Source organism: Lactuca virosa, chromosome 7 (genome assembly GCF_052849685.1).
Source record: "Lactuca virosa cultivar CGN04683 chromosome 7, Lactuca_virosa_CGN04683_v6, whole genome shotgun sequence".
In the NCBI taxonomy this organism is placed as follows: Eukaryota; Viridiplantae; Streptophyta; class Magnoliopsida; order Asterales; family Asteraceae; genus Lactuca; species Lactuca virosa.
Genome location: NC_136432.1, coordinates 210,592,470 through 210,610,623, shown reverse-complemented (window position 1 = coordinate 210,610,623; position 18,154 = coordinate 210,592,470). Strand labels below are relative to the sequence as shown.

General features: G+C 32.0%; 2 protein-coding genes across 2 annotated transcripts; both read left to right on the top strand.

Annotated features, from left to right (window-relative positions):
• The first annotated feature begins 2,189 nt into the window (after window positions 1–2,189).
• On the top strand, window positions 2,190–10,428 carry LOC145124586 (kinesin-like protein KIN-12D). Its single transcript, XM_079059995.1, has 25 exons — window positions 2,190–2,987; window positions 3,067–3,222; window positions 3,306–3,389; window positions 3,479–3,598; window positions 3,687–3,800; window positions 3,886–3,978; window positions 4,064–4,224; window positions 4,301–4,375; window positions 4,470–4,557; window positions 4,771–4,829; window positions 4,918–4,981; window positions 5,096–5,161; window positions 5,240–5,380; window positions 5,484–5,588; window positions 5,673–5,908; window positions 5,994–6,108; window positions 6,179–6,223; window positions 6,299–6,391; window positions 6,486–8,735; window positions 8,835–8,938; window positions 9,021–9,108; window positions 9,191–9,241; window positions 9,317–9,613; window positions 9,717–9,812; window positions 10,103–10,428. Exons 1-25 carry the CDS (start codon window positions 2,373–2,375, stop codon window positions 10,232–10,234), a joined length of 5,448 nt encoding a protein of 1,815 aa, XP_078916121.1. The 5' UTR covers window positions 2,190–2,372; the 3' UTR covers window positions 10,235–10,428.
• Window positions 10,429–11,573: 1,145 nt separating this feature from the next.
• Window positions 11,574–12,655, top strand: MEE14 (maternal effect embryo arrest 14). Its single transcript, XM_079061619.1, has 3 exons — window positions 11,574–11,807; window positions 11,966–12,039; window positions 12,144–12,655. Exons 1-3 carry the CDS (start codon window positions 11,642–11,644, stop codon window positions 12,480–12,482), a joined length of 579 nt encoding a protein of 192 aa, XP_078917745.1. The 5' UTR covers window positions 11,574–11,641; the 3' UTR covers window positions 12,483–12,655.
• The last annotated feature ends 5,499 nt before the right edge of the window (window positions 12,656–18,154 follow it).

Here is an 18,154-nt window from a genome sequence, read left to right as displayed (position 1 = left end):
ATTTTTACTATTTTATGTATATGTGTTACAGTTAGTTGATGACTTGAGGATTCATTTTTCTGATTTTAACGATTTTTATATCTACACGATCGTATTTGAGTCACTACTACTTTTATTAAGACTACTCGCGTTAAAAAGTAATATATTTTAACTTATGATTTTATAAATAAACTTTCATACATATATTTATAAAAAACGCATGTATATAAAGATTATAAGTAAAAATATATTACTTTTTACAAAAATAAAAACATTTATATATATATATATATATATTATATATATATATATATATATATATATATATATATATATATATATATCGTAAGTTAAAATATATATTATTTTTTAATGGGAGTAAGCTAAACGAAAGTTGTATTAAACTCAAATATGAACGCGTGAATATAAATATCATTAAAATCCAAGATGATATGAAGAAATTACGACGTTCAGAACAAAAGACTTAAGCCAAACTACAAGACCTAAGCATCCAAGCAGTCGATGCCGAGGTGGCCATAAGCATCACATCCCAGAACACCTCATTAATGATTGTCTAATGTAGGACGCCATGGGAAAAACCTAAAGAAACCGGTCAAAAATATTGAATGTGTGCAAAAACAACAAAGACTTATTTTGCAACAAAAAAGATATTAAAGACTAAATGTGTGTAAAATATTAAAGACTAAACGTGTACAAAGTGAGAAATATATTACCCTTTAAGTCATTTTCTCCGGCTTACCTGGAGTAGCCGGTCATAAGGACTGAATGCGTATAATTTAACAAGTTGAAGTGCAAATGTGGACGAAAAAGAAAACCAGTGACCAAATATGTACAAATTGAAAAATATATTACCCTTAAGTCATTATCTAAAACAATAAAATAAAGGGTAAATTACACGAATAGTCCCTATGGTTGGTTTGAGGTAATATGAATGTTTGGTCTCTAACTTTTTTTTTATTCGAACAGTCCCTATTTCATGTATTTGTTACGTATTTAGTCCCTCTTATATAAAAAGACTATATTACCCTTATTTTTTTCTTTTTTAATTAATTATCTAATTTGTTATTATTAATAAAACTAAAATATAACCATGGGCCTATTCACTTCCCTGGTCCCTATAAAAAACGAAGGTATCATTGGACCACTTATATTACCAAGGGTTTGAAATTGTCAACCTCATCTCCTTAGAGATCGTCGGTGCCGGTGAAACTCAACATCAGTGTGAAAATCAACCACCACGGCCGTCTCAATGAACCACCAACGCTGATATTGTAAACTCTACGAGTTGCTGGTTGGCACAATTTGGTCGTCTTCTTCATACCATCCTACTGACATATAAAAAGAAATCAAGAATAGAAAATTGTGGGTTTGGCTTCATCGATTAAAAAATGTGCACTTCTCCAAACTAATATGATTTTTCATTGATAACTTTATCTTCATCAATCAAATGGTTAAAATGATACTTTATGGTGCCCTCCCTCCTTGAGGTCGAGGGTTCAAGTCTCGTGGTGAACATAGGTGGAATTAGGTTTTAGTTTAGGAGTAGATTATAATATTTGTATTTGCCGGTTCAAAAAAAAAATAATACTTTATGGTTTACCTATTTTCACTTAATGATATAGGATTCGTTGTTACCCTTTACATCAATGGAGGCTTATTAGATGTAAAAGGGGATAAAGAGATAAGGGGTGGGGCCCCCAACATCTTGTTAAATATATTTAATAACTATAAAATAAATGAAAAATATAAAAAAATAGTAAGGGCAAGTTAGTTTTTTATGTGACGCAGGGACCACCGACGCAATAAAAACATATAATGGGGACTGTTCGAGTCAAGAAAAAAATATGAAGGACCAAAAGTACAAATTACCCAAAATCATAGGGACCATTCCTGTAATTAACCATAAAATAAAACAAGTTTAGGTTTTGTATAAATATAGCCGTTAGTAAGCCATAGTATTGCATATCTTACTTTACCCATTCCCCCTTGATTTATTGTATATTGCTAAATAAGACCCTTCTCCAACTTGAAATCCAACAAAGCGCGATATACGTTACTACCTGCGCCCCAAATTTCAAAAATCAGCAACACATCTCAGCCGTCAATCCTAAACCAGATCTCGGCGAATCCAATAATAAAGCTTTCAATTCAAAAAAACAGTCATTTGAATTCAATTACATTCCCTTAAAACACATGAAAACAACCAAACAAACTACAGTTCATTTAGGGCTTTTGTACTAGATTTGAAATGATCTTCTTCTCACCTCCATTTTCAGCTCGATATTCTACTAGATTATCTTGATCTTGCGTCTAGTATACTGTTTGGTTCTCCTTCTCTTTTCAGATTATTGGTTTTCGTTTCTTGATTCATAATGATAAGAGATTCGAAGCTCTCGCGACGAAATTCCGGTAAAAATCTTAATTTCGAAGAAACTGAAAATGTGCCGGTGAATGTTAACATTCGTGAGTCATCGATTCGTCGGATGAGCATCGACTCTTGTTCCAGGCCTCCATTGAACTCAATTCAAGAACCCCTTCAAAACCCTAGTAAACCAGCTCAGGAACCAGGGTTCAGAAGCTCAAAAACACATAGAACACCGACTAAAGCTAAAAGTAGGCATCAGGAATCTGCGATGACAATGAGAACTCCAGAAAAGCAAGGGGTTTTAGCTAGAGATCGATTTGGGTGGGGCAATGATTCAACTGTGAATACTCCTAGGTCATGTAGGACCTTGGGAAGAGCTTCTTTGGGGTTTCCGGAGCTTAATTCTGCACATTCTACACCTACAAAAACTGTAACCAAGCCTCCAAATCCAGGGTTAATTTATGGAGGTAACTCTAGGCCTCCTGTTCGTACTGGAAACTTTGCTGCTTTATCTAAAGGAATTCCTGTAACATCCAACACTTGTACAACTGTAAATACCATCGAGGTCCCTCATTTTGATCTTAGAGAAGATCCATCATTCTGGATGGATCACAATGTTCAAGTAAGCTTCTTTTGATATAATTTAATCTCAAAAGATTTTGATTTTTTTTTTTTTTGACTTATGCGCATAATTTCTTCAGGTTTTGATTCGTATCCGACCTCTCAATGGCATGGAAATCACTTCACAAGGTTACAACAGGTGTCTAAAACAGGAAAGTGCACAATGTTTGACATGGGTTGGAAATCCAGAAACTAGGTTTACATTTGACCATGTAGCATGTGAAACAATTGACCAGGTATACAAGTAAAAACACAGATACATTAAGTTCATTCTTCTTGAATTTTTCTATTACAATTGTTAAAAAAAGAAAATTTTCAGGAAACCCTTTTCAAGATGGTTGGTGAGCCAATGGTGGAGAATTGCTTATCTGGATACAATAGTTGTATGTTTGCATATGGACAGGTAAATTAAGTTAATCAGAATAACACTTTTCAATCATTTTAATCATAATATTTTTAGTTTCTTACTTCATATTATATGTAATTATACAGACTGGAAGTGGGAAAACACACACAATGCTTGGTGAAATAAACAATCTTGAAGTAAAACCTAGCCAATATCGTGGAATGACACCTAGAATATTCGAGTTCCTATTTTCAAGAATCATAGCGGTAGTGTTATAACTTATGACATATTCATAATTCCAAATCTACCCTTCAAAAGTATTTCCAATCTCAAAAATTCATTTTTCATATACAGGAAGAAGGAAGTCGAAAGAATGAAAGACTTACATACAATTGCAAGTGTTCTTTCTTGGAAATCTACAACGAACAAATCACCGATCTTCTTGATCCTTCATCCACAAATCTACAAGTACGTAAATCTTTGAGTTTGACCCTTTTTTGACCTTATAAACGTCATCATTATGTTAAAAAGGTCTCTTTTTTCTCACTTTTAGCTTCGGGAAGATGTTAAAAAGGGAGTATATGTTGAGAATTTAACCGAATTTGAAGTTCATACAGTGGGTGATATTCTTAGGCTTTTAAGTCAGGTAAAAAATATGATCTTTTTAATCTTTTTTATGTTCTTGATATTTTTACCTTTTCTTTTTACTAATATTGTCAAATGTATCATAGGGTTCTGCAAACAGAAGAGTTGCTTCTACAAATATGAATAGAGAAAGTAGTCGTTCACATAGTGTTTTCACATGTGTAATTGAAAGTAGATGGGAAAAAGATTCAACATCTAACCTAAGATTTGCAAGATTAAACCTTGTTGATTTAGCTGGATCAGAAAGGTGAAAGATTCAGTTTTATATTATTTATTGTTTTTTTTTTTTATAAAACTAAATTTATACTATTATGTTCAAACAGGCAAAAGAGTTCTGGTGCCGAAGGTGAGAGGTTAAAAGAAGCTGCAAATATTAACAAATCATTATCCACACTTGGGTATAAATTTTTTTACTACGTGATTTTATAAATTTAATTTCTTGTTTTTTTGTATTTGTTTTCTTGTTAATGCAAATTTTGTCTATTTATACAGTCATGTAATAATGGTTCTAGTAGATGGTGCTAATGCAAGGACAAAACATGTTCCCTATAGAGATTCTAGACTCACATTCCTTCTTCAGGTATTTGTTTGAATAAATGACCATTTTACCCTTCTGTTTAGAATTGACCTTAATAGGGAAAAAATCAAAATTTTCTTGACTTTCTATGTTTCTTTTTTCATTCTTATTAATTGCCGTATGGATAAAGCGGTTGAATCGATAATAATATTTGTTTGAGTAAATGACCATTTTACCCTTCTGTTTAGAAATGACCTTACTACAAATATAATGCAGGACTCATTAGGTGGAAACTCAAAAACAATGATAATTGCTAACGTGAGCCCTTCAATAAGGTGTGTTATTATATCTTTCCTTGTATTATTATTATTATTACAGGAAATAATTTAACTATTTAATAATTTCTTTTTAATTTTTTGATAGTTCTGCTACTGAGACTTTGAACACTTTAAAGTTTGCACAACGTGCAAAACTTATTCAAAACAATGTAAGATAGTTTTCCATAGTTTCAATTCATGTTAAATTTTGGTGTCTTTTTTACCTTGTTACCCTTACGTTCTTCAAGATTTACAATTTTCCATCTTTTATTGTCATTATCAAGGCTGTGATTAATGAAGATGCATCAGGAGATGTTGAAGCACTTCAACATCAGATTCGACTTCTAAAGGTAAGACCTTTATTTTTCTTTTATTATAAATATAAACTTATATAAATATAATAAAATAAAATCTACATTCTTTTTTAGGAGGAGCTTGTGTCTCTTAAACGCCTCAACATATCAAGATCACTAACAAATAATTCAAAAAATGAGAATTGTAGCAATGAAAGTTCACATGATAATTATGAAGATGATGATGAAAAAATCCTAAGAGTTTCTTGTAAACAGGTAATAATAACAAAAACACAGTTTTTTTTTTTTTTTTTTTTTTTTTTTTGACTTTTTGTTATCTTTTTGAAAGTAATACTTTATTTACTTTTTTGTATGTCAGTTAAAATCATTAGAGACTTCATTGAATGGAGCTTTAAGAAGAGAGCAATCTACTGAAAATTCTATAAAACAACTTGAAGCAGAAATAGAACAATTGAATAGCCTGGTATGTTTTTCTACTTTTCTTTTCTACTTTTCTTTGGTGTTTTTATATATATAATTTAAAAAGTTATATAAAATTTGATATTAGGTGCATCAAAGGGAGGAGGAAAACAGGTGTACAAAAATGATGTTGAAGTTTAGAGAAGATAAAATACAAAGGATGGAGTGTCTTTTATCTGGATCACTGAGTGTTGATTCTTATTTGTTAGAAGAAAACAAAATGGTGAATGAAGAAATCAAGATTCTTCGTGGAAAAGTTGAGAGGAATCCTGAAGTGACACGTTTTGCAGTGGAAAATATTCGGCTTCTTGAACAACTTAGAAGGTAGATTTTCAATAAAATCAAAGTTTATATTTAATAGTGAATGGATTTCAAGAATCAAGATTTTGTGTTTTTGGATTTTGTTTAGATTTCAAGATTTTTATGAAGAAGGGGAGAGGGAAATGTTGTTGACTGAAGTTTCTGAATTGAGGGATCAGTTGACTTTGTCTCTTGATCAGAATTTGAATCAAAGTATTGAAAAGGTAATTTTTGAATTTTCTTTTTTTTACATTTATCATCCTTTTTTATTAACCCTTTTGAAAATGGCAATAGGAAAGTACACAAGACAAAAAACAAGATGATTTTCTTCAACTTGAGGTAATCAATCTTCTTGTTTTTATGCTCTTTAATCAATTTTAAACTTGGGTTTAACTTTTTCTTTTTTAATTTCAGTTAGAGAAATGCATGGAGAAAAATGCAAAACTCTGCAGGGAAATTGCCGATTTAAATGATTTACTAGAAATGCAAAAATCTGAGGTCATAAAGGTAATTTCAACCTTTTCAGTTATTTGTTACTTATGTTTGAATATGACAAGTGTTTTGTAACATTTAAATAAGAAGAATTTCAATGGTATTTCAGGATGAAATTCTTGCAAATAACACCAAAGAAATACTGGATTTACAATTGGAGGTTGAAATTTTGAAAATTATTCTCAAAGAGGAGAGATCGATTCATGTTGAAACAGATGAAAAGTTTTTGTTAATAACAAAACAATGTGAAAACTTAAAAGAAGAGCTTCAAGAAGCCAAATCAGTCATTGAAGCTCTTGAGATACAAAATCTTGTATCAATCAATGAGCTTGAAGATCTCAAGAACATTAATAATAATCAGTATTCTGAAATCACTTCTTTGAATGACAAAATCTTAAGTCAAGAATCAAAAGAGCAAACTTCATTAAACAAAGTGCAAGATTCTCTTGAAAAAGCCAAGAAATTGAATACTTTTTACCAAAATGATCGAGTTTTTCATGAGTCGGATGAAGAACAAATGGATGAAGTAAGAAAACAAGTTGAGGCTGAAACTAGTGAGGTTATAGTCTGCTTACAAGAAGAACTTTGCAATTTTCAGAAAAAAATGCAAGAAAATAGTTTAAAAGAGAGAGAAACACAACAAGAATTGATCATTTTGCAAGAGAAACTAGATGTTATGAGTGAATGCAATAAAACATTAAGAGAAAAGTTTGAAGAGAAAGATAGAGTTTTATTCAGTTTATGTGAAAAGATTGAAGAGGTTCTTAGTGTTGGTGATATGGCTCTTGATGATGTCATGAATCGGTTTGTAAATGGAAAACAAGAATGGGTTTCAGAGAAATTAAAGATTATTGCAAGAAATGTATATGAAAAGGAGTTAAGGATTGAGGAATTGAATTCATGTTTAGAGGATGCAAAAAGAAAAAGTAATGAAATGGAGTCGATGTTGAGGTCATTAAGAGGGGCAATTTTGGTAATGTCAGAAGCACACCAACAAGATTGCAACAAAAAAGATGAAGAAATTGTTGAAAAGGAATGTGAGATTGATAAGTTAAAAGAAAGTCTTATAGAAAAAGATTTTGCAATTGAAGTGGAGTCTTGTTGTTACTTTGATAAGTTTTTAGAAACCGATTTTATGATTGAAGAAATGAAGATTGAGATCTCAGAGATGAAGAAAAAAGAAGTTTTTTTAATAAACGAGAGAGAAAGTTATTCGATTCTTGAAACACAAATTGAAACAGATACAATTTCAATGAAGAAAGAAGTGGAAGAGATTGAACATATGATTCTTGAAATCCAAGCTAAAAATCAAGATCTCATACCAAAGCCATCTGATTTTGACAATATCAAGTCTTGTGTTCATGAAATGCTGACGTGGCATGAGGAGATATGGTGTGAGATAATTGCAAAGGATTGGGTTGTGTCTGTGTTACATGTGTGTCACATGGGAATATTAATGGAAACATTGAGTGGTTTGAATGTAGAAAAGAGTCTACTTCACCATGGATTATGTGAATCGAATGCTTTAGTATCCGAGTTAAAAGGGCAAAATGGTAAATCAAGAAAAGAACTTGAAGCTTGTAGCATGCTTAGAGGGAAGTTATTGGTTGACATCAAGAATGGTTTTGATCGAATTTCAAGAAAAGAAGAAGAAACTGGAAACCTTTCGATAAAAATTACAAATTTTGAAAAAAAGATTCTTGATTTACAAGTTATGGAGGAAGCAATGTTGGAAAGGTTTAATCATATGGGAGATGAGCTTTTTACAATAATGAAGGAAATAAATGTTATTGATCAAAAGCAACAAGAAATGATTGATGATGAAGATGAAGATGAAGAGAAAATAGTGATTGATTCATTTGAAAAAGAGATTGAGTTGTTGTTGAAGCTAGAAAAAATGGCTTCTATAAATAATGATCTCGAGAAAGAGAAATTTAGTATTTTTATGGAACTTGAGAAGTTTAAGGAAGACATGATTATTTCATTTGTGGATATGAAATTAAAAGATAGCTTTGATCTTGAAATGTCATCATGCAAACTTCAACATGAATTGGAAATGAATGTTGAAGAGTTGAGAATACAAAAAGAGGAAAACAAGAGACTTTCAATCATGTTAAAAGATCAGAAACATGAGATTGAAGAAGCTAATTTTGAAGCTTTACAATGTGAAGTCTATGAAAGTGTTGTGAAAAGCAATGTACTTGAAACTGTTGTTGATGAAAAGAACATTTTGATAGAATCATTGAAGGAAGATGTGAAAAGAATTAGTTGTGAAAAAGATGAAAAGGAAGAGGAATTGAAGGTTTATGAAAAGTCAGTGGAAGAGCTAGAATGCACTGTGAATGTACTAGAGAACCAGGTAATATATATAAAAAAAAGAAAAAGAAACTAAAACTTTTTTTTTTTTTTTTTATATTTTTCTTTTATTTATATTAACAAAGTTTATTGAAATTCCAAGATTAAGATGGTGAAAGGAGATGCAGAAAGACAACGGTTGCAAAGGGAGGAGGTAGAAGTAGAGCTTCATGCTTTGAAACAAAGCAATGATTCTGTTATGCAAAGGTTTGTTAAAAACTTAAAATCCAAAATTCGTACATTGTTAAAAACATGTAAATTTATTATATATGATTTTGTTTATTTATAGAGATTTAGATGAAAAAGAGAAAGAGCTTCAAGATCTTCTTAGACGCAACATCATTCTTCAAAAAGAAATCATCTCCAAAGATGCAGAGGTTTTACTTTTACTTTTACTTCTTACTTCTTATCATTTTCTTTATTTAAAATGTTCTTCTCATGACTTGTTTATTTCAATAGATCATTGAGTTGAATCTCCAAAAGGTTCAATCTAGAGAATATAATGAGAAAGTAAGCAAATCCATAAACTATATAATATATAATATGTTGATGTATTTTTGTATTAACAAAAGAAATGCATATTAGATTAAGGAAATGGAGGAAATGGCTGATGTGAATGTGACATCTCCCTACAACATAAATTCACCATTAAAAAGAGTTGAGAGAAGTGGATCAAGGTCAAAGGGTCAACATGGTTCTTCTCCTTTTAAGAGCATAAGATTAGGGTTTGTACAACAAGTGAACTGTGAGAAGGATGAAGAGCTAATTTCTGCAAGAATTCGTATTCAAGAGCTTGAAGCATTGGTTGCAAGTTGGCAAAAGGAGAATAATGAGGGTGTTAAGCAACAACAATTGCTTACAATGGAAAATGAAATGTTAAAGGTTTGAATTTGAAAAAGCCTATGAATATAAAAATATCAAAACACTTTTGATGAATTGATTACTTGATATCTTGTTTTGATTACTTTTTTTTTTATGGATGTAGAATGAGATCGATAATCTCAAGAAGAATGTGATGGAGCTTGAAGTTGAAGGACAACAAAATCTCCAACAACAAATCCATCATCATGCCAAAATAAAGGTTCGATATTTTACCTTTCTTTGTTGAAAAACAAAGCTAGGAAAATGTCTTAGTTGCTGATTGAGTCAGATCTGATTGAGTCATACCAAACTTAGTAATAGGCTTTTAATTGTGGTATCAAACGGTCTGGATATGACTGAGTCAGACACAACCTTTTACCAGACTCATATAGTGGCATATCAAACAGTCTCTTACTTTGTAATACAAATGATAAATTCCCAATAAAATAAAATCGATTAGGTGTAAATTATTGTTAAAAGTTGTAAAGGCTAATAATGTCGATGTAACAGGAGGAGAACAATGTGTTGAAGGCACAAAATGATGAAATCAGTCATAAGTTGAAAAGGGCAGAAGTAATAATTAGACGGGTGAAAGAAGAGCTTGCTAACTTACGTGCAACTAGTGAAAGAAAGCCTTGCTGACGTGGAATACCTAAAATTTCATTAGTAAACAATTGAAAGAACAAAACCAACATTTTTTTATTGCAAATTCAAGATTTCTTGAAAATGTAGTTAGTTTTATGCTAGCTTAGCTACTTACTATTTAGTTATATTCTTCATGTTGTTGTAGAACATGTATATGAAGTGTTATTGAATAGTTCTTTTAGGTTTGTAAATTCTAAGGTTATATAGCAAAAAAGTCATTGCATTATTGTTTAAAGCATATTTTCGATGTATTTATTCTGATTCACCTGTCATTTCGAAACGAATCAATTAAATTTATTTTGAAATACAATAAGATATTTTTTGTGAAATATCCCATTATATATATAAATAAATAAATTATCATGTGAAGAAAAACATTTATGAAATTTCGCACCTCGATTGTTGTACTCCATAATGGTGATAATAATAGTTAAGTATGGAATTAACCATATCTAAATCCCTAAAGAATTGAAAATTACCATAACTCACTAATTACCTTAATTCTCGATTTGGGAAGTCTCCCATTTTCACTGACATATATGTTTATTCGCCTACACTTACTTATTCGTCAATTAAGTAATCATTTAAATAAAAAATTTTGGTTTAAACTTCTAACTTAATTACAAGAGTTGCACTATTGATAATATTGATTCTATTTGCGCCTAAATTGAACATAAAAATAAAAATACAAAACAATTAATATATGGATATAATATATTCGTTATGTGCATATGGTATAATTTTATGTTTAGACGTCACATGTATAGATAATGCTATATTCGTTATGTGGTTATGATATAGTTTTATGTTGTCATTATACTTCATATGATATCCACTAATTAGAAATTTATATAAAAAAATAAAAAATCAAACGAAACTAAAAGAAATCTTACATAAGACACACATAATTTTGATCCAATAGAAATTTAAAGATCCACAATGCATCATCGAAAAGTATTTTCAAATAACCCGAAAACCAAAGCAAATACATGAATCAAGATGCTTTTATATAGATAAGAGATACCTGAAAAAAAAAAATACTTGTATAAATCCGAAAAGCGAAAAAGCCATTGGTCCACATTCCACAAGTACACAATAAAATATCCTAAAGTTTTTCTCCATGTATCGCACCATACCATACAGTATCAAGTACCAAACCCCTTTGCATCGTCCTTACACCAACTGGATTCTGGAAACCACCAATCGTCATCATCCAACGGCCAAGATCACAGCATAATCAAAACTACGAAAAAAGAACTAAAACATGAAAACTCATTAAAATATCTCATCCTTATCCAAATACCATCGATGTCTATTAATATCACATGAATAAGAAAATTTATAAATATCATCACTCACCAAAAACTACTCTAAATCCACACACGTAATTTTACTCGGGCGACGATGATGATAAGATCAGTGCCATTAGCTCCGTCGATGACGACGACGATCTGTTGTTCTTCCAGAAACAATGCGTATATACCTAAACTCGAACCGTTTAGTCGGAGCAAGTTTGAGAGAATCGTTAAGGATCCTCCGTTGATCCAGAAATCCGAAAACGATCTAGCAGGTACTCTTTTTTAATTGTACTAATTGATTTTGAATCACGATGAAGCAAAACGAATTACAGTTCGCTGATTAACCCTAAAAACGACCGGATTTTGATAGATCAGATTCAGTTTCTGTTTTTTCGTTCTAATAATCGAAGTTTATGTCCTTGGTGATCAGATTACTGTTCAACGCTTGAAGGAGACCCGTCATACAGCTGCTGGAGAGCTTATTTCGAGCTTAAAGATCTGGAAGTAAGAACACGATTACCTTTTAACTAATACATAAACGCAATTTGTCAACTTGATTTTCGTTAATTGAAGTTTGATTTGTGGTAATCTTTTTCATTTGTGAACAGAAAGAGCAGCCAAAGGAGGTGGTGGAGAGGGTGATTCTGGAATCAGGGGGTGTGAAATCGCTAGTTAGATGCTTACACGGGATTTCCGAAATTCACAAATCGAAAAAGCAATTAGAACATCAGAATGAATCAAACTTGGGTAATACAAACTCGGATATTACAGCAGCCGCCGGAGGTGGAAGAACATGTCCAGTACCGGACGGACTGCCGAAGAGTAGGGCGGAGATGGAGGAAGAAGAAAAGGGGAAAATGCCGGACTCACCGTTCACCAGATTGCTTCGGTCAAAAGGAAGATTTCCTGCTTGGTATTCCCCTGCTCCTGATCATGAAACAGATTAGTGTCAATGTCGAATGCTTAGTTTTTGGTGATTTTGCCTGTGTATGTACATATCTTGTTTTGTTCAATAGTTTGTTCTTGTTTTCTTGAACAAGTTTGGTTTTAGCGTATTAGATTTTAGATTAGATGTAATATATGCAAGATATTTGGTCGTTATACGTGAGCCATTTAAATCCCTCTTCGAATTTCTTGAATTTCTGCTGTATTTTTTAAGATTTGTGATGCAGAGAAGAGTTTGGGCGAAGATATAGTTTATGTTCGGCTTTTTATAGCTTTATAGCTTTTTGAAATAAATGAAAGGAAAGAAAAAGCTTAAAGCTTGGTAGTGTTTAACAGCTAATATGAGTTGCTTTACATGCATAAAAATTCTTAATTTCTATGGCTTTGAGGGTATGGTCATGGAAGGAAGAAGGTAAAAGAAAAAAATTCTGAATTTCTACGGCTTTGAGGGTGTGGTCACGGGAGGAAGAAGGTAAAGAAAAAAAGAAAGAATTTGGAAGGAACTTGTGTTGTCAGCCACCGAGCCACGTGCCACGGACCAATTTTCTAGAAGGATCCTTTAGAAGAATGTCTGAATTCGGAGTGATCACCCTGTGAGTGAGACTCTGAAAGACGCTGGAATATTATAGAAATCCGTAGAACAAGATTGAACCGCTCACAAGACGATGCTAGAGGAAGCAAAAATAACTTGGAAGATTTTGGAACGATTGACGCTAGATCTTTCAAGAGTGACTTAGATAATGTTGGAATCGTCCTAGAAATTTGTAGGACATGTAGTAAAGAATAATATAGAAACTATAAAAGTAGTAAAGAATAATATAGAAGCCTTGTAAATTAGTAGGATAAATGTAAATAAATCTAAAATAGTCCAGAATAGTCAAAGATAGTACGGTTTCTACAAGCTTCAAGCTTCCATTGAGGAGGTGTAGGGATCTATAAATAGTAGGGAGGGTTCATTTGTAGAATCCATCGAGAATTGTCTTTTAATACAAAAAGTTTGAAATAATATATATATTTGTTTCATTTGTCGAAATCTTTAGCTTTAGTTTCTTGCTTGCTAGTTCGTTAATACATCAAAATCACAATGAGTGAAGTTAGCCTCACAGTCGGAAGCATGCTAAATGGCATACAATATTAATTAGTCGAAAGAGTCATCATGTCATGTGACATACGACACGGCTGGTGTATGCCCATCCACACTAAAGTGGGTGGTGTGCATGTATTGATCCTCTGTCTGCATTATTAGTATGTCTTTCGTATTGGGTACATATCCCATGCATTATATTAGTATGTCCTTCGTATTGGGTACATATCCCATAGCCTAATGCATCATTATTATGCCCTTCATGTTGGGTACATATCCCATAGCCTATGTGCAAAACAAAGTCACATAAGAACTAGAAACACATAGTAATTTCTCTACATCAGTATCTCTTCCCCCAAATCTACTTGGTATAGATTTCATTAACTTGATAATTTTATACAAAACTCTAAATATAGTTATGTAGAAAATCCTAAAACTTCATAACACCATCTTCACCAAAATAGAACGACCACCGGTAGAGAGAGCTTTAACCTTCCAATTAGAAAGTTCTTTCCAAAACCTTTCCATAATAAGATTCCACTCTTCAGTTCAACCCGTTGAAGGTCCCCCATAATAGGGTTTGAGTTAGGGGTGCACACCGTATATAACATGTTCTTACCAGCATGAATCCCTAAATAAATAAATGGAAGTTTCATTAGACAACACCCATTAATCATGTCTCAATATCCTCAAAGTCCATCCTATCATATATGAATTTGACTTTTGCAAATTTGTTCAACCCAAAAACAAACAAAAAAAGTTCAAGATACAAACGATATTAATGTCGTTTTCTTGACTCTATAAAAAATAACATGTCATTCACATCAAAATAAGAGATAATTAATCTCTTGTGCCATATCTTTAATAGCACCATGAAGATCTACCATAACTAATATATAGTTGTGAAAAAGAAAAATAAATTAATGATCACTTTGTCTTAACCTTACACAAATTTGAAATTTAGAAAAAAGATATTGTTATTAAGAATCGACATACGCAAATAAGATAAACATGCCTTCAACCACAAGCATCACTTCTGACCAAATCATCATCAGAACATCATAATATATTCCAAATATGGCCAACTTAATGTGTCATAAACCTTCTCAAACCCACCTTGAACACCATAAGTTTTGTTTGGTGCCCATTTTACGTTGACTGATGAATTAAAAAGTTCATTTTTACTTCAAATTTTATATTTTTATTAGGCTTTTAAGCTTAAAAAGACAAATTTTTGTTAAATTTTGAATCTCCTTGTTGATGATTCTTGTTCCCATTCGGTTCGGATTGACCTGCTTTGGTGGGTTCTCATTGCTTATTCGATAGGTTGATGAGAGTTGAACTTCTTTCTACGAAGTCCAAAGTTCTTAAACGAATTGACGGCTCATTAATTTGTTTTTACAAGTTTGTCTAAGTTTCTTAGGTCCCCACCACCTATTCGGTAAGTATTTATGAAATCTAGTTATAGCTTTTTCCAAGCTACTTGTTATGAATTGACGACTTGCATCACCACTTGTCATGACAAGTGCAACCACAATATCACGGGTTCCCATCCGCATATTCAATAAGTTTGTGGGAGTTGATTTTCTTATTATGAAAATTAAAATACAACACTTTGTGCTTTGCAAATGAATTAACAAGTTTATTTTACTTGTTATTGCAAGTGCAAACCTATTTTTGTGGGTTCCTCATCACCTATTCTACGGGTTTTGATGGGAGTTGGACTTCTTTTTACGAAGTCGAAAGTTTCTAAGGAATTGACGGTGTGATGATCTTCATTTTATGAAATCTAATTTATTTTTATAAGGAATTGACGGTTATAGTTCATACGCGCTCATAATTTTATCAATGATATTTGGGTTTGGTTGAAGATGCATTTAAAGACAAATTATTTAGCAACAAATTTCATCAACACATGCAAGAAGACCAATTTAGGCTCAAGTTGCAATTTTAGAAGCCCATCAATTAGCTATGTTTAAGCCCAATTTGTAAGCCATTTCAATCCAAGTCCATGTAATTTGCTTTTTCACTGTTTCCGGAAGATATAACTTTGGACAAATAGATACAAAGAAAAAGACATGGAAGTGATGGTCCATGAGGCAAAATCTATGCAACACACAACTCAATGAAAAAGAAAACTACATGTATACAACTCAATGAAAAAGAAAACTACATGTATCGAATTTGATGATACATGTATTTCTAGACCAATAAGTCACTTTGTTGACTTGCACCCTTCCATGATTTCTGAGAAATAAAGGGAGTTGAACCCTTCTCTATCCAAAAGGCCAACCTTTTCCATCTCCATTCCTACCTCCTTCAACTACCTTCTAACTATACTAACTAGGGTGTTCAAAAATACCTGAATCCGAAAATCCAATCTGAAAATCCGATCCCAAATTATCCAAAATTTCTGATATCCGGATTTTCGGATATCCAAAATTTGGATATCCAAATTTTTGGATTCACATATGGATAGTAATTTTGTAAAATTTAGGATATCCAAAATCCGAATAATATGATTTTATTTTGTATTTTATTTGTTATTTTAAACTCTTATATCTAATAATATCTATGTTAATAACTAAAAATATTCGTAATATGTTTAGTTAAGCCCTTTTATTACTACATTTATATTTGTATTAACCGGTCACCATAATAAAGAATGAAATATTCATTGTTTTTACTTTAATTTGAAGTAAGATTAATCAATTAATATTATAATATATTAGATTAAATATAAAATTAAATATTAAATGACGATAATAAGTTGAAGATAACATGATAGAAGGCATGAAGCACCATTTTTCACATACATAAAATAGAAATGAATCTACATTTGGAACAATGATGAAGTTAACCCAAAATAAACTGTTTAGAACCTTAGATGTGGCTATTTAAATGCAACATATTGACATTGGTATTTTTTTTGAATTGATATTTAATGGTGATAAAAAGTTAGAATTTTCGGATATTCGTATCCGAAAATTGGATATCCGAATTTCGGATGTCCGGTTTTGAACACCCGTACCACTAACCACCGCTTACCATCTTGAGCCTTAACCCTTCTTAGCCACCCTTATGTCCACCATATGAGCCATCATCACTCACCAAAGAAAACATCACCAATATCGCCACCATCAGCATGTTTCAGCTGAGAACCATATCTTTACCAACCTTTATGCCAAACCACCACCAATCCACCTTATACCACCCAATACCACCCTTAACCCTCCATACAACCACCATTTGTCCACCCTTATCTCCACCATACACAACTTATAGCATCACATATCCGTCATCCTTCATCACAATCAAACACCCCTTGAATACCGAACCCTTTTTTATCACCCGACACCACCCACACAAATACTAGCCTCTTAACCACCTCTATCTACACCGTCGCCATACCCTATCACCCCCGAGCGCCCACCAGTTATCAAGCCTAAAACCAACACCTTCATATCCAAATTTTTAGACCCTATACATCGTCTTCTTTGCCAATTAAACCTGCAAAAAACACGAAAAATAAGAGGGAGAAAAACCTATGATTGAATTAAAGAAGAATGAAGGGGGGGGGGTGTGACAACTGTCAACTTTGGGTCAAACAAAGTCAACCAAGTCAACACGACTAGTATTAAGATTTTAGGATAAGCACTATGTTTTCTTAATGTTCCTAATGTACAACTTGCAATTATAATACAAAGTATCTATCTTTTTACCAATTATCAAATATAAACCCTAGTTAGGGTTAGTAACGTAAAAACTTGATAATTCAGCTATATACTATTTAGGAATAAATAATACTCGTAACACAACGTAGTAGGGTTCATAAACCTAACACTAGGGGGCAAAAATCATAGCAAAGGCTACAAACACAAACTTTTGGTAAATTCGTCACCAAATACGACAAAGTTTATACCCGGCTAAACACAAACTTTTAACGAACCAAAATTTGGAAATTCAACCTAACTTTCATATAATGTATTATTATTTTGATGATAATGCTTGTTATAATAGTTTGAATATTTATAATTCAAATTAAATATTTTATACGTCCTTTATACCATATTTAATTTATAAAACACCACCATTTTTATAAAAATATCAAGAAATTATAAAAGGTTGACTTTTTTTTTTATAGAAAGTCACTAGTTAATACAATGTTTCCCCAACATAAACAAGACACATATATGCACTTACACAAACCCTAAAAGTAGAACACCTTTAATTAAATCCATGTTCCCCCATTACCACCCCTCATAACTCATTCCACCCACCCCACCCAACCTCTTTCCCCCTTCCTTCTAATTCACGGCCAAAAAGGCCTCTCCTTTATTCATTTTCTTCATTTCAAGCTTCTCCTCCAAGATATTCACTCTTTCACCAAAAGCAAACATATATCTCTCTCTCATTTCCTCTCTCTCAAAACTCGAGATTTCAAGGCTGATCTTGAGCTTTTCCTCCACATTTGGTAAGTATCTTCCTCCTACACTTGAATATTCTACAATCTTTCACCCAAATCATGGAATTCTTATACAAATATCGTCATATTTGTTCCTAGATCTTCAAATCTTCAAACATCTTCCA